General features: G+C 31.9%; 1 protein-coding gene across 1 annotated transcript in view; it reads left to right on the top strand.

Moving 5' to 3' along the window:
• LOC144439381 (uncharacterized) overlaps positions 1–16,432 on the top strand; it is a 177,060-nt gene that overhangs the window by 39,353 nt on the left and 121,275 nt on the right. The window contains exon 4 of the mRNA XM_078128668.1: positions 11,713–11,775. Within this exon, the coding sequence (XP_077984794.1) occupies positions 11,713–11,775 (63 nt within the window). The remainder of the gene's footprint in view (positions 1–11,712; positions 11,776–16,432) is intronic.

Raw genomic sequence — 16,432 nt, 5'->3', positions numbered from 1 at the left:
GTGAATAGAACATTTACGTGTAGATAAAGATGAGAGTTTAATGAATATTGTAATATTGATACAGTGCAAGATATGAGGCCAGAAATTTAGATGTTATATGACACCTTGTCATAATATAGGGTTCTCAGTATTGCATGTAGGGTATTTGTTTGCACAGAAAAAAACTACAAGTAGAAAAAAGCAGGATTGATATCCCTATAATATGGGAATATTCCGATGAAAAAAAAGCAATGTTGCAACTTGATAGCTAGTCTTGTATTCAATTATTGCAGAAGTTATTCTTCATCTATGACAGTCATTATCATATTATTTGAATACCACAACAATGATCATAATTTAATTTGCATAAACGAATGAATGAATGAAAATTAACCTCACAGTGTTCTGGGTGTGGGTATTGATGTGACATGATGTATAAGTATATTATAGTTTAGAAAGTACAAAATAATATATATATATATATATATATATATATATATATATATATATATATATATATATATGTATATATATATATATATATATATATATATATATATATATATATATATATATATATATATATATATATATATATATATATATATATATATATATATATATATATATATATATATATATATATATATATATATATATAAACTCCAAGTTAGAACCAAGAAAGATATATATATATAACTTTACACTGAGGTTATATATATGTACGATATTATTTATCCATATCTATATACATCTTTGTATCTAGACATAATTCAAATGAATAAGGATGTAATAAGTCGTTACTCAGAGTTTCACGCTTTGAGCGATCTATATATTAGATAGATAGATAGATAGATAGATAGATGTGTCATTGTTATACCACAATGCAATTATAGTAATTTAGTTGTGAAAACATAAAAATGTCTGACAATGTAAAGTTAATTTGATAATGAGGTATTGATATGTTTAAATAAAAGATAAATTTGTTGTGAAACTGCCTTCAGAAACATCTCAAATGCTATAGCAAAATAATAAAAGAGAAATGTTTAAAGAAGTGATTTTGTGTTAATGTCACTCATATATTGATTTTACACTGCTAATAATTCACTGTGTATAACTGAACAGTTTACCGGTGGATAACTATTTATTTAAACTACTCATTTTGGGCATGTTTAATGGTAGAATCAACCGTATATGGAGTGTATGTTACTTTTAAACCATGACGTAGGCAGTCTGACCTAAAACATAGAAATTAGTGGATGCACAACATGTAGCTGTAGCGTATCCAGTTAACAATGGCAGCTCGTTTAAGTGAAGTAGCACTGCTCTGACGTCACTCTTTGTTGCTGACGTGATTAAGCCTGGCTGAGTTTACAGCTCCTACAGTACACAGTTTACAAATTACTGCCATGCCAAGTCTTTCACTGTCTACTGCGTGTATGACAAGGACTAGACTCGTGTGTGGACATATGTACCTGTGTGACGTGACTTCCAACCATCCCTGACTGCTTTGTTTACATTTCCTCATGGTGTTAGGCTTTATGGATCTAGCTGGTGACAGAGACTGGGATCTAGCAGAGGCAGCTTAGCTGTGTAGTCCTTGATTCGATTCAATTGGGGGAATATCTATCGACTCGCCAATGTATATATAACCACACTAGACGGTGTTCATTACGTGCTCAGTCTTGGATGGCGGTTGTAATGCGACTTTATTGAGGCAAACAGTTCAAGTATTCTTCCGGGGAGATTTTATTACCATGTTGAATTGTTTTAATGTGCACTGATTAATATACTTCCTCCTTGAATGTTTCCGTGGAGTCGAAGTGAGTGTTGGAGAATTGAGACGTTGCTACCGCAGGTAAAAATAAATAAATTAGGCAAGGAGAAAATTATTCAAGATATGAATATGTGGTGTGGGTACAAAATGTATGTATAGCGGAATAATAATTACATCAATATGTATGAGTGTTAAAACTGTACAAGTGACGGTTTAAAACAGCTATGGGTCACAAATAATGTGTTTATGACCGCCAATTTATTCAATAATATGAAGACTAGATCCTAACCTTGTATATGCTTATGGGATATATTTTCTTAATTGCAGTTGAGGATGTAAACAACCAGTTTTAACTAATATTGTGATAATTATCTCATTTATAATACATCCTGTGTATTAATTACATTTTTATGTCATTATTGCCAATTAGTTGATTTTAATTAATTAGTTAATTGAATGATGTAGTTGGTCGAGTTCTTTTCAATTAAAATATGACTTAGTACTCATATATGATAAAATTATGATAAATTAAGGTTTGTACACCCAAGATAACTTTATGATCAAATCTTATCAAATTAATTATTTTGGAAAGGGAAAGGTTGAGTGTAGTATTAAAGGTACTATCGGTAGCTGTTGTGAAGTGTATATTACAGTACTTAGAAAAAACACTGATGTATTTAATTTTATAGTATGTAATCCCCTATGAGAGGACCTAGAGGAGGCAATAGGTAATCACCCATAGGAAATATAATTCAGTGAAATGACAGCTAAGGAAGTGTCTTTATCTCATGACTTATGACAGGAAGTATTCAATTTATTATGGAAGGACAGCAATAACCTCAGATGGGATGGAATGAGGACACACTTGGCACATATTATGGGCTGTTTGAAAGTGGGCACACTTGGCACATATTATGGGCTGGTTCGAAAGTGGGCACACTTGGCACATATTATAGGGCTGGTTGGAAAGATGGTCTACTTGGCATTATAAGGCAGATAATTACAGACATTGTGGGATTGGTTAGAAAGAGGCTTAATTGCAGATTATTAATATAGAGAGACGCAATTTGGCTCTGATTGGAAAGATGGCATACACATGTACTTTGCACTGTTACTATTAGACATATTAGGCTGGTTGGAAAGATGGCGTGCTCACATATTGTTATAGGAGGAGATCTTTTAAGAACTGATGGAAAGATGTACTTGGCGTTATTAGGCAGGTTATTACAGACATATTGTGAGGCTGGTTAGAAAGCGGCCTAATTGGTACAAAAAGACATATTATAGAAAGACATATTTTGGTCTAGCTGGAAAGATGACATACTGGGCACGATTAGAGAGATTCTTACAATAATATTACTTTTATCCTAATGTATAGTTAACATATTAATAGCTCAGACTATTTTCAAAATGAACAATATTGATATAATTGTGATTTTAAAATCACATGTTTTTCATGGAGTATCATATAATCTGGTGACAGGGGTGAATTAAATGAAATAAATGCTACAGATGACTAGGTAGTTTATGTATGGCTAAACCTACCATTTTTATTTCTGTAATCAGAATAAACAAATCATGATAGGATTCAGCCGTGTACATGTGTAGGTGTATTCACTTTGTCCAGTTAAAATAATGTTGAATCTAACTAGTTAAGGCTGCTTTAGCTGTAACTGGAACATGTTATATTAGGTACAATAAGTTGCTCATAATATCATACACCATGAACAGTGTTGCGTCATCTGGGTGGGTAAACATTTCAATCCGTTTCTGTATTACTTTTGGATAATATCGACCATTGATTAACATGGACAATGCCTGATTATTGGTATTTTAACAACATTCTATTCATGAATATATGTAATATGGGTTGTCTGATTGAAACATGATACTCCAGTTACAACCAGTACAGTTTAGACATGATGACAGATTCAAAACCGAGCTTAAGCTCAAGATTTAAACTTGCCAGTACACTACCTACAGATAATATTGACCACTAATAACAGATACAATATCTTTATAAGTAACTGACCAATTTTTAATGAATATATATGTGGTTATTTGCTGGAAAAGAATGTTCAAGTTGCAGCTAGTGCATGTTTAAGAAGTGTTTCATGTGCATCTGTCCAGAGTATTGGATTTGAAAATTTTACTTTTTGCATGATAGTGAGATTCTACTTGTTGTTTATATAATAATGCTTTGTGATATTGTAAATCTGAATAATAATTAGGTGGCCTTATTTTTATGTCATACAAATTATCATTAGTGAGGTATACTTTCAGATTTATGCTTCATTGCAATGTTTGTTCTATGATGTAGAGATATTGTATTATATCAGTATATTTGTTCTACATCATTGGATGCAATTAATATCAGTATACACTATCTAGTGTGTTATTCAAGTTATTAGGCTGGTTTATCCCCAGGCATTTATACATGTAATGTACTGGCTTCCACAAGTGCAGTAAGTAGGTAAAGTGTACACAAGATTTGGAGCATTGCACTTTTTTTCACCATGTTTTACCTTCAGGGTGTGGAAATATACATGTATGTCAGGTTGTGAGTGTAACATGAGCTCCCTACCTCTGTCACCATAGTTCCTAAAACTTACAACACCTGAAAAGACTTTTTAACCTTAGAACTTCTTGAAAATAACAAAATAATTTACATAAAATGAGCTTTTGTTTTTTATTACAGCAATGAAATTTCTACTCACAGTTACAAAAAAAATTTTTTGACTTTTTTTTTTTGAGTAGAAATTTTCATTAATAAGTCTGAACCTAGAATCCATGACCATTCATTTTGTTTCTTTTGTTATGTTGCACTCAGACAGTATTATTTTAATAATAGTATTGTTGCATATTATCATTGAGAGCACTGTAGTATACTCTGTTATCATCAAATGTGTGGTAGTTCTCTTTTTGATGGCAATGGCAGCCATCATTATAACAGTTTACTTTATGTATATCACACATATTGAGTTGTATATCCAACAGAAGTAGGTTTCCCAGTACATACGATTCGAAAGTCACGCAAGTGATCATAGCAGTAATTTAGTGATACTAAAAATACATGTTCAGTTTTCAGCCATGTGACATGATAGCCTTGTTGTGTGTACTGTACTTCTTGCATCTGTCTTTGTGCCCTACATTCACTGTCTGTCTTCAAAGTACACTTAACATGCCATCAGAATTTATTGATCACAAGTGTTGTAGGACTTCAGCTACGTCTCAAGAGATTTGTACTGTTTCTCAATTTTCACATCAAGCTACACTTTAACGACCTGATAAATTTTGTACAGGTGTCATAAAAAGGCACAGAAAAAGGATAAAATATAACACTTGATCGTATATTTATGAACATATTTCAGTTGTTTGGGATTGTGGTTTATCCCCATGTAAATATGTGCTTTAGTACAAGTTCCGTGTACTTAAACTGAGGAAATTAAAAAAAAGGAGTAAAAATACCAAAATGACGATGTGTTCATATATTAGGTTGTTAAGGATATGTGTGTATATCACAATGCAAATATATGGAAAGCCACAGCTGACTTAAGTGTGCAATTACTATTATTGTATGAGCAAATACTATGTTATTATGTGCATTAAATATTTTATTATGTGCAAATCTTAAGTTATTATGTGCATACTGTATTATTATATGTACAGTTACTATTATTATATGCGCTAACACTATGTTATTATGTGCATTAAATATTTTATTATGTGCAAATCTTAAGTTATTATGTGCATACTGTATTATTCTATGTACAGTTACTATTATTATATGCGCTAACACTATGTTATTATGTGCATTAAATATTTTATTATGTGCAAATATTAAGTTATTATGTGCATACTGTATTATTATATGTACAGTTACTATTATTATATGCGCTAACACTATGTTATTATGTGCATTTAATAGTTTATTATGTGCATACTGTATTATTATATGTACAGTTACTATTATTATATGCGCTAACACTATGTTATTATGTGCATTAAATATTTTATTATGTGCAAATATTAAGTTATTATGTGCATACTGTATTATTATATGTACAGTTACTATTATTATATGCGCTAACACTATGTTATTATGTGCATTTAATAGTTTATTATGTGCATACTGTATTATTATATGTACAGTTACTATTATTATATGCGCTAACACTATGTTATTATGTGCATTAAATATTTTATTATGTGCATACTGTATTATTATATGTACAGTTACTATTATTATATGCGCTAACACTATGTTATTATGTGCATTAAATATTTTATTATGTGCAAATCTTAAGTTATTATGTGCATACTGTATTATTATATGTACAGTTACTATTATTATATGCGCTAACACTATGTTATTATGTGCAAATCTTAAGTTATTATGTGCATACTGTATTATTATATGTACAGTTACTATTATTATATGCGGTAACACTACGTCGTTATGTGCATACAGTAGTTTATTAAGGGCTTTCGTTAAGATCCCCCGCTAGAGGGCACACTTTCTCGCCGATTCAATCACGCACGCGCAGACTCGAGTTGCTGTTGTGTTATCCTTTTGTGAGCACGTCCCGTCGTCGTCTGTCATGGAGTCCCACGTCTGTTCTGTCAGATTTAGGTCTGTCAGCTTTCACAGCACGTTTCTTGACAAAGGGAGTCACTTTCTCTCATGTGCTCGACATGACTGAGGAAAATTTAATAAGTTTTCCTTTCCTTTTCTGACCCAAGAAAACATATTTCAGGATTTTTGTTGCAATATCTCAATGACACAGTCAATATCTGAAGGGGACTATTTGGTTTCTGTAAATTAAGACAATTTAAAAAACAAGACAGGAGTCAATAAACTAGTGTTAAAATCAATATATTTTTCTTTCAATATAAATCTCTTATAAAGATGTACAAATAAATCTTTCTCAAGTTGAGAATGAAAATTGAGGAACAACAAATATAACGAAATACAAAAAATAATATCTTCCCTGAGAACTTACAGGAATTGACTGATTCAAAGAAAAGCAAGTTTAGTACTGATCAGAGTTGATTTTGGAACTGTTCTATAATTTAAAGTTGTAATTTAACGTAGACAGACGTCTTTCATACTAACTGCTAATTCTTCTACTTGCACAGAACAAGTTATTTAGAGGTACAGTTGTGAACCATTGTGACGTGGTATAAGTATGAACAACGCATTCAAACTTAATGATTAATTAAAAAAAAAATTGCACTGCTACTCCATTTGAAAAAAAAATTGATGCAGGACTGACAGTAGAAAAAAAAATTGCTGTCACTCTGACTGGGAAAAAAATTTGCTCCCATACCTACTTCCTCCATACCCCCCCCCCCCCAGAAATCAAACGGTTCTCCCCTTAGTTACGGTAGATCTCGATCTAGACGTCACGAGGCGATCTAGTTGCCGCACGAGTTGGACCCCCTGTCAGCTCCCAGGCCCGGCCCGCCCCAAAGACACCAAAACTTATTAAATTTTCCTCAGTCATGTCGAGCACATGAGAGAAAGTGACTCCCTCTGTCAAGAAACGTGCTGTGAAAGCTGACAGACCTAAATCTGACAGAACAGACGTGGGACTCCATGACAGACTAGACGACGACGGGACGTGCTCACAAAAGGATAACACAACAGCAACTCGAGTCTGCGCGTGCGTGTTTGAATCGGCGAGAAAGTGTGCCCTCTAGCGGGGGATCTTAACGAAAGCCCTTAATAAACTACTGTATGCACATAACGACGTAGTGTTACCGCATATAATAATAGTAACTGTACATATAATAATACAGTATGCACATAATAACTTAAGATTTGCACATAATAACATAGTGTTAGCGCATATAATAATAGTAACTGTACATATAATAATACAGTATGCACATAATAACTTAAGATTTGCACATAATAAAATATTTAATGCACATAATAACATAGTGTTAGCACATATAATAATAGTAACTGTACATATAATAATACAGTATGCACATAATAACTTAAGATTTGCACATAATAACATAGTGTTAGCGCATATAATAATAGTAACTGTACATATAATAATACAGTATGCACATAATAACTTAAGATTTGCACATAATAAACTATTTAATGCACATAATAACATAGTGTTAGCACATATAATAATAGTAACTGTACATATAATAATACAGTATGCACATAATAACTTAAGATTTGCACATAATAACATAGTGTTAGCGCATATAATAATAGTAACTGTACATATAATAATACAGTATGCACATAATAACTTAAGATTTGCACATAATAAACTATTTAATGCACATAATAACATAGTGTTAGCACATATAATAATAGTAACTGTACATATAATAATACAGTATGCACATAATAACTTAAGATTTGCACATAATAACATAGTGTTAGCGCATATAATAATAGTAACTGTACATATAATAATACAGTATGCACATAATAACTTAAGATTTGCACATAATAAACTATTTAATGCACATAATAACATAGTGTTTGCACATACAATAACACTAACTGTACATAAACTATTCAATGCACATAATAACATAGTGTTTGCACATACAATAATAATAACTGTACATAATAAACTATTAAATGCACATACTAACATAGTGTTTGCACATACAATAATAGTAACTGTACATAATAAACTATTAAATGCACATACTAACATAGTGTTTGCACATACAATAATAGTAACTGTACATAATAAACTATTTAATGCACATAATAACATAGTGTTTGCACATATAGTAATAGTAACTGTACATAGAATAATACAGTATGCACATAATAATTTAAGGTAAGCACATAATAAACTATTGAATGCACATAATAACATAGTATTTGCACATACAATAATAGTAATTGCACACTTAAGTCAGTTGTGGCTTTCCATACAAATACATCAAAGCATAATATGTACTCTATGAAAATAACGTCATAAATTTTGGAAATTGTACCAAAATGTATATTTTTTAGCAGATACCTTCTAAAGATGTTGTTTTGAGTATTTCACATTCATATCGTGTTGTGTTTTGATCTTTTAAATATTTATGATGGTGCAAAATAGATAATTCAGCATTTAGTATGATGATGATAAATTCATAATATTTGTGAAATAAATTATTATTTATTAGGCCTCATTTCAGCCGTGACATTTTTATCTGCAGTTGTATAGTTTATGTGAAGTGGTCAAAACGTCGTTACTTTAAAAAAAATATTATTGAATCATAAGACTTTAATGAATATGAAATATTGGGATAAAATTGAAAGGAATAATTCATAGATGGAGATATGTGCCAATATGTAATAGAGTGGAGAGATTGATGGTGGCATGAAATTGATTGTAAAAACCATGACAGCACCAGAAGTCATCCACCTTGTGTTTAAAGACAGACTAGGAAAGTTAGATTAATGTCGTCTACGATGACTCACAGGTGAAGTGAAATACAATCTATCTGGCGAAATATGAAGATTAATTCACAAGTATGCCAAAGTGTGTCACCTATGGAGGGCGCCCTCTAGAGTTTGTAACCTTTCAATTGTTGTGGGGGATTTGTGTATATTTGGTTGTTACAACATGGATAATAGCAGGATAGTTGCTATGGTTATAGTAACAAACACAAATACTTACACAGAATGTCATGATGTACTTAGACCTCAGGAGAATGTGTTACCAGAATGGGTATTTTGTTAATGGCTACCTAAATTATACAATTAAAGAGAATGCTCAGAATAATCATATTCAATTATCATTATGCATTTTCAAATATCTTATAATTGGAATGTTGGATTCTGTTGATAAAATTTCTGTAAAATTTTTCTAAAAATAATATAAATCTTGCACATTTCATAAAGTTTACATGGAATGTTTCGTTACTGTTTTACAGTGTATAAATTATAATATAGCTCTATCATTGTAATTTGTAAAGATATTATTTTGTACAATGACCTAGAAATACATGTAGTTACTATTTTGTTAGTGTCTGTAAAATGTTGTTGATTGAAGTGTTTTTCTGTTTTGATGGATTGACCACCTGATTGATTTTGTCAAGGATAAATGACTAAATAATTGATTTGCCATTAACCTTTTAATGAGTTGATGAAATACTTAGTAGATTAATTTACATTGCAAAACACATCAAGTGTGCTGTCTATTACACTTTCACTTAGTAATGCTTCAAGTAATTAGAAGTCAGTTTATGTGTGTATTTATGGAACCCATGTGAAATATATGCAGCGAACTTGTTTGTGTTTAGGGAACCATTATCAAATTTGTTTGCGTTTAACTTTAGGGAACTATATCAAATTTGTACACACAGCAACCTTTTTTATTGAGGGAGCCCATATAACATTTGTACTCATAGCAAACTGGTTTGTATTCAGGAGAACCGTACCAAATCTCTACATAACAAACATGTTTGTATTCAAGGAAACCATACCAAATCTCTACATAGCAAACTTGTTTGTATTCAAGGAACCCATACCAAATCTCTACATAGCAAACTTGTTTGTATTCAAGGAACCCATACCAAATCTCTACACAGCAAACTTGTTTGTATTCAAGGAACCCATACCAAATCTCTACATAGCAAACTTGTTTGTATTCAAGGAACCCATACCAAATCTCTACATAGCAAACATGTTTGTATTCAAGGAACCCATACCAAATCTCTACATAGCAAACATGTTTGTATTCAAGGAACCCATACCAAATCTCTACATAGCAAACATGTTTGTATTCAAGGAACCCATACCAAATCTCTACATAGCAAACTTGTTTGTATTCAAGGAACCCATACCAAATCTCTACACAGCAAACTTGTTTGTATTCAAGGAACCCATACCAAATCTCTACACAGCAAACTTGTTTGTATTCAAGGAACCCATACCAAATCTCTACACAGCAAACTTGTTTGTATTCAAGGAACCCATACCAAATCTCTACATAGCAAACATGTTTGTATTCAAGGAACCCATACCAAATCTCTACATAACAAACTTGTTTGTATTCAAGGAACCCATACCAAATCTCTACATAACAAACTTGTTTGTATTCAAGGAACCCATACCAAATCTCTACATAGCAAACATGTTTGTATTCAGGGAACCCATACCAAATCTCTACACAGCAAACTTGTTTGTATTCAAGGAACCCATACCAAATCTCTACACAGCAAACTTGTTTGTATTCAAGGAACCCATACCAAATCTCTACATAACAAACTTGTTTGTATTCAAGGAAACCATACCAAATCTCTACATAACAAACTTGTTTGTATTCAAGGAACCCATACCAAATCTCTACATAACAAACTTGTTTGTATTCAAGGAACCCATACCAAATCTCTACATAGCAAACTTGTTTGTATTCAAGGAACCCATACCAAATCTCTACATAACAAACTTGTTTGTATTCAAGGAACCCATACCAAATCTCTACATAGCAAACTTGTTTGTATTCAAGGAACCCATACCAAATCTCTACATAACAAACTTGTTTGTATTCAAGGAACCCATACCAAATCTCTACATAGCAAATACTCTATTTAAAAGGATCACACAGTTTAATACATTTGAATGTAATATGTATTGTGTATTTTTATTAAAATCAGGGTCTTCTAACAACACAGTTTATTGCCTTGTAGCTGTCAGCTGCAATCCAATCTGGGGAAATTGATGAAGTTACAAATCTTGCGACAAATTAACATTACATTGATTTTCAAGCATTGCACAATTGTCAGGGAAGTACAGTTGAGTGCAAGGAAATGATTGAGATAATAGCTATTGCATTCAGTGAAAGGATGAAGCAATTCTATCAACTTCCTTCTATCACCTTAATCAGATTTAAAGCTTTACTATTCACCTCAAAGTACTTGGGTATTTCTGTATCTTATTTCATTACTTTTATCACTATTTTATTTTGCAGACGGAGTTATCCGCTGGTGAGCAAGGGGAAGGAAGCCAAGCTGATGTGGAGAATATATTGAAGGTATATATTGTTTATTGTGTAGTGACAACTGTCTGATCCTATTCAGTGTTTCTATGGTCTGTGTTGCTAAGATCAAGTAAACTTACATGCTTGTCGATTTATCTATAATTGACATTCATAGGCATTCATAGTTTTATCAATGAGCTACATATGTAAATTAGTCTATCTGTTAAGGTCAAGTAAATTTACATGTTAGTGGTTTTATCAATGAGCGACATATGTAAATTAGTCTATCTAATGGTCAAGTAACTTTACATGTTAGTTGTTTTATCAATGAGCGACATATGTAAATTAGTCTATCTAATGGTCAAGTAACTTTACATGTTAGTTGTTTTATCAATGAGCGACATATGTAAATTAGTCTATCTAATGGTCAAGTAACTTTACATGTTAGTTGTTTTATCAATGAGCGACATATGTAAATTAGTCTATCTAATGGTCAAGTAACTTTACATGTTAGTTGTTTTATCAATGAGCGACATATGTAAATTAGTCTATCTAATGGTCAAGTAACTTTACATGTTAGTTGTTTTATCAATGAGCTACATATGTAAATTAGTCTGTCTGTGATGGTCAAGTAAGTTTATATGTTAGTCAATTAAGTAATGGAATTCACATATTTGACATCATATTTCAAAAAGTATCAAGAGTTCAATTTAAAACTTACTACTGTTTTCATAATAGTTCAAGAAATTGCAAGAAGTTTTAAAACTTCAATAAGCCATCTGTTCTGTTAATTAAGGACAGATAAGAGTTACCTGTCAAAATTCAGTGCTAAATGTCAGAACATAACTGCCAGAATTTGCTGATATCATTGAAAACAAGATTTTGAAAGTTCTGTGCCAAGGATAGTGGCATATAGCTCAGACTTACACACTTTCTGGGAAAAAAGTTAAAGTTGTATGAAATACTAAATCAACATTTTGAATTGATTTCACTCTTTTACTGGAGTGATTATTTCAATAAAATAAAAATGACCTTGCCATTGATAATACGTTTTACTAACCTGGGAACTGGGCTATCTGACTTGACTACATGGCCTGGCAGTCTATTTGACTTGACACACTGGCTTGACAGACATTGCTGGGCCAGATAGCCAAGTGTCTAGCATACTAACTGTTTACACATTGTTGCCTTCCATACCTTCCTAAACGAATAAAAAGAAGGTCTAGGTACACAGAGATAAGGCAAGAACATGATAATCTAAGCTAATTTCTCTTTTGAGCGAAAATTAAGTCCCTCAAAAATATATCATTTCATAGATTTGAGATTTTGTGTGAAGAGCAGACTGTACTGTGTTTACAGTGTGGTATACCTAACAGACGGTTGATGTCTGTGTTAAAAGTGCTATTTGTTGAGGGACTTCTATCCCTGCAGGTATAAGGAACACATTATATTTTGTAAATGTCAACTCCGTGTGATAGTGTACACATGGCAATAATGGTCTAACTCAAATACCATTCCTAGACATCGCTAAGTGATGAATGTCTTTTCTGTGTGTAAGGGAATACCACCCTATACTGTACTCCACCATACCATAGGCATACCAGATCCATTGAGTTATTGTCAGTTTCTGAGGTCAGGGTCACATGTATGTGGATTTTAATGGTTATACTGGCACAGCTGTCAATGTGGCTTTGTGTTGTATCATAATCTCTATTGTTAGTTAAAGCTGGGTATGCCTTCAAGCTGGTCATTAGCATACAACAGACTGTGCGTCACCAAGTGAATGAATGAAAGTCATGATAGCTTAGCATGTAGTAGATGTCCAACATGGATAGCTGTATATACCAATTATGATCATATCTATTTGTGATCAATGTGATCATATCTATTTGATGAGATATTCCTACAACATAATAGTGATGAGTTTTACACTTTCATCTAAGATTATAAATTGCTAAATAATTACAAATGTATGGTACATTCTCGATTTTATTACTGTACAATGTACTTGACAAAGAATGATAGTATTCAACTGTTTAATTTTATCTGAAATTATTAACTGCTGTAGCAGTAAGTAAGATGAAGAAATTATTACAAAGGTACAATTATGTATGGCTAAAGGACTGGGAATATAGTTATGGGTTAGTAGCCTTTCTGAATTCGTTGTATGTATATTGTATATGTATGTATGTATGTATGTATGTATGTATGTATGTATGTATGTATGTATGTATGTATGTATGTATGTATGTATGTATGTATGTATGTATGTATGTATGTATGTATGTATGTATGTATGTATGTATGTATGTATGTATGTATGTATGTATGTATGTATGTATGTATGTATGTATGTATGTATGTATGTATGTATGTATGTATGTATGTATGTATGTATGTATGTATGTATGTATGTATGTATGTATGTATGTATGTATGTATGTATGTATGTATGTATGTATGTATGTAATGTATGTATGTATGTATGTATGTATGTATGTATGTATGTATGTATGTATGTATGTATGTATATGTGTGTGTGTGTGTGTGTGTGTGTGTGTGTATTTGTATGTATGTATGTATGTATGTATGTATCTATGTATGTACGTATATATGCCACATTTCTTGACTGGTAAGTACAAACACTTGATATATGCCACATTTCATGACTGATCGGTGATAGATCATTGACTAGTCTAGGGAATTGAATACTATATATAAAATAAACAATTACAGTAATAAACTGGGATCATACAATCATCAAGTCCACTAGTGGTTCAATAAATATCAGTTTATACAGCCACTTGATGTCATTCATTTATCTGTAATATCACTTTATAATATTGTAAAATACTGATACCTTACCAGATTTATAAAGTATTTGCTGGTAAGAAACTAAGCTTGTTGTTTAGTTAGGTTTTGGTTGCCAGATTCTCACAGCAGGGATACCGTACATTAAGGTATGTTACTATTCACTTTGGTATAGTAGTTTGTCATGTACTTAATCACTATTATGCTGGCTCCAACCGACTGAGTCTTGGCAGGTTATAGAGACCCCTTAGGCTAACATTAAATCAGTCGGTTTGGAAGGCCCTTTAGGCTAGCATTAAATCAGTCATGTTATAAAGACTCCCTAGGCTAGCATTAAATAAGTCATGTTATAAAGAACCCTTAGGCTAATATTAAGTCAGTGATAAGCCATACTTATAGCACAGGGTGGTTGTAGAAGAGTATGGCAACTATATTGAATATAGTAAGTTGAAATGAGGATTAATAGAGATTCCTTGTCATGTATTTCAAAACTTAACCTACCAGCACCTTTCCTGCCAAAACCTGATGACTAACATTTTTCATTTTCTGCAACTTTTTTTATAGATCTCATTTTTACTTTTCAGACAAATTTACATTGAGTCCACTTAATATGTCCAATTTGGACAAGGATTAAAATTTAGTTCAGAAAAAATGTGTTTGGTAGAGCTCTAGAAAAATTGGTCATTATCATTTTATGCATGTAAGAATGTTGGTTTAAAAGAGATCCTACTTGATTTAAACCTAATATCTGTTCCAAGCCAGCTTGCCTTTGTTTTTGAGCAATTTTGCCAAAATATTTTTTTGATATATAGCCTGATGGGTGATCGGAAATTTTCAACTAACCTAAGGGGTTCAGTCAATCAATGGTATTTGGGTTTTAACTCTAATAGTCGATGATACATGTTGTTAATTAGACATGCAGTGTTCATGATGTAGTTTTTGCCAAGTGCTGTAAGTACATTTATGTTGACAATTCAAGCAAAACGTGATATACTGACAGAATTGTTTTGAAACTTTTGAATTGTACATATTGAAAAAAAAATGGCATGTTTTAGTGTTTTGAGGAATTTCTCTAGAAATAAGTTACAAAGTTGCTAAATAATTAATGTTAATATTTTGTAGTGAGTGTGCATTCAATGTGCAAAAGTCATAATTTAGCATCAGTGAAACGTCTGTACTTCATTACAATATAGTTTGATCATTGTATATAGCACCATTCAACTTGCAACAGATTAAATCAGTTTTGATTTGACATCAGTGTACAATGTGTAGTTTAATTATGTGATTTTTGTACAGTAATGTTGTCCAAGTGTCTTCAACTTGCAAAAAGATCACCTCAGTGGTGATTTAGAATCAGGATTCAATCTGCAGTGTAATTGTGTGATTGTTGTACAGTGACGTTGTTCAAGCACCATTCACCATGATCAACCCAGTTGTGATAAATTGATGTTTAGTAATGTTGCTCAAGCATCATTCAACTTGTAAAAGATCAACTCAGTCGTGATTTGGCATAAGTGATCAATCAATCAATCAATCAATCAATCATCAATCAATTACTTGTATGGTTATAGGGCACTGATCTGGGAGAGTGTCTACTTCAATAATATCATTTTGTGTTATTGCAGAACTTGTTGCAATGTGGGTAGGAGTATTGATACTTTCCCGTAGATGTTAAAGATATAGAAAGACAGGCAATAATTGAATGTGAAACTTAATATAGAAATGTGGTAGAATTCTCACCTTCATATGTAACATATACTGAAATGGTGTAAAGTACAGCTCAATAAACTTTTAGTGCCAGAGTGCATATTCAGGGGTAGTTGCACTCGTGCCTGTAGTGTTTTCACTATGCTCATGAAAGTATGTCTGCATACACTATAAGCACTCCGTACAAATACCC

The sequence above is a fragment of the Glandiceps talaboti genome, chromosome 8, assembly GCF_964340395.1.
Source record: "Glandiceps talaboti chromosome 8, keGlaTala1.1, whole genome shotgun sequence".
NCBI classification, from domain to species: Eukaryota; Metazoa; Hemichordata; class Enteropneusta; family Spengelidae; genus Glandiceps; species Glandiceps talaboti.
This window is presented reverse-complemented; position numbering and strand designations above follow the sequence as displayed.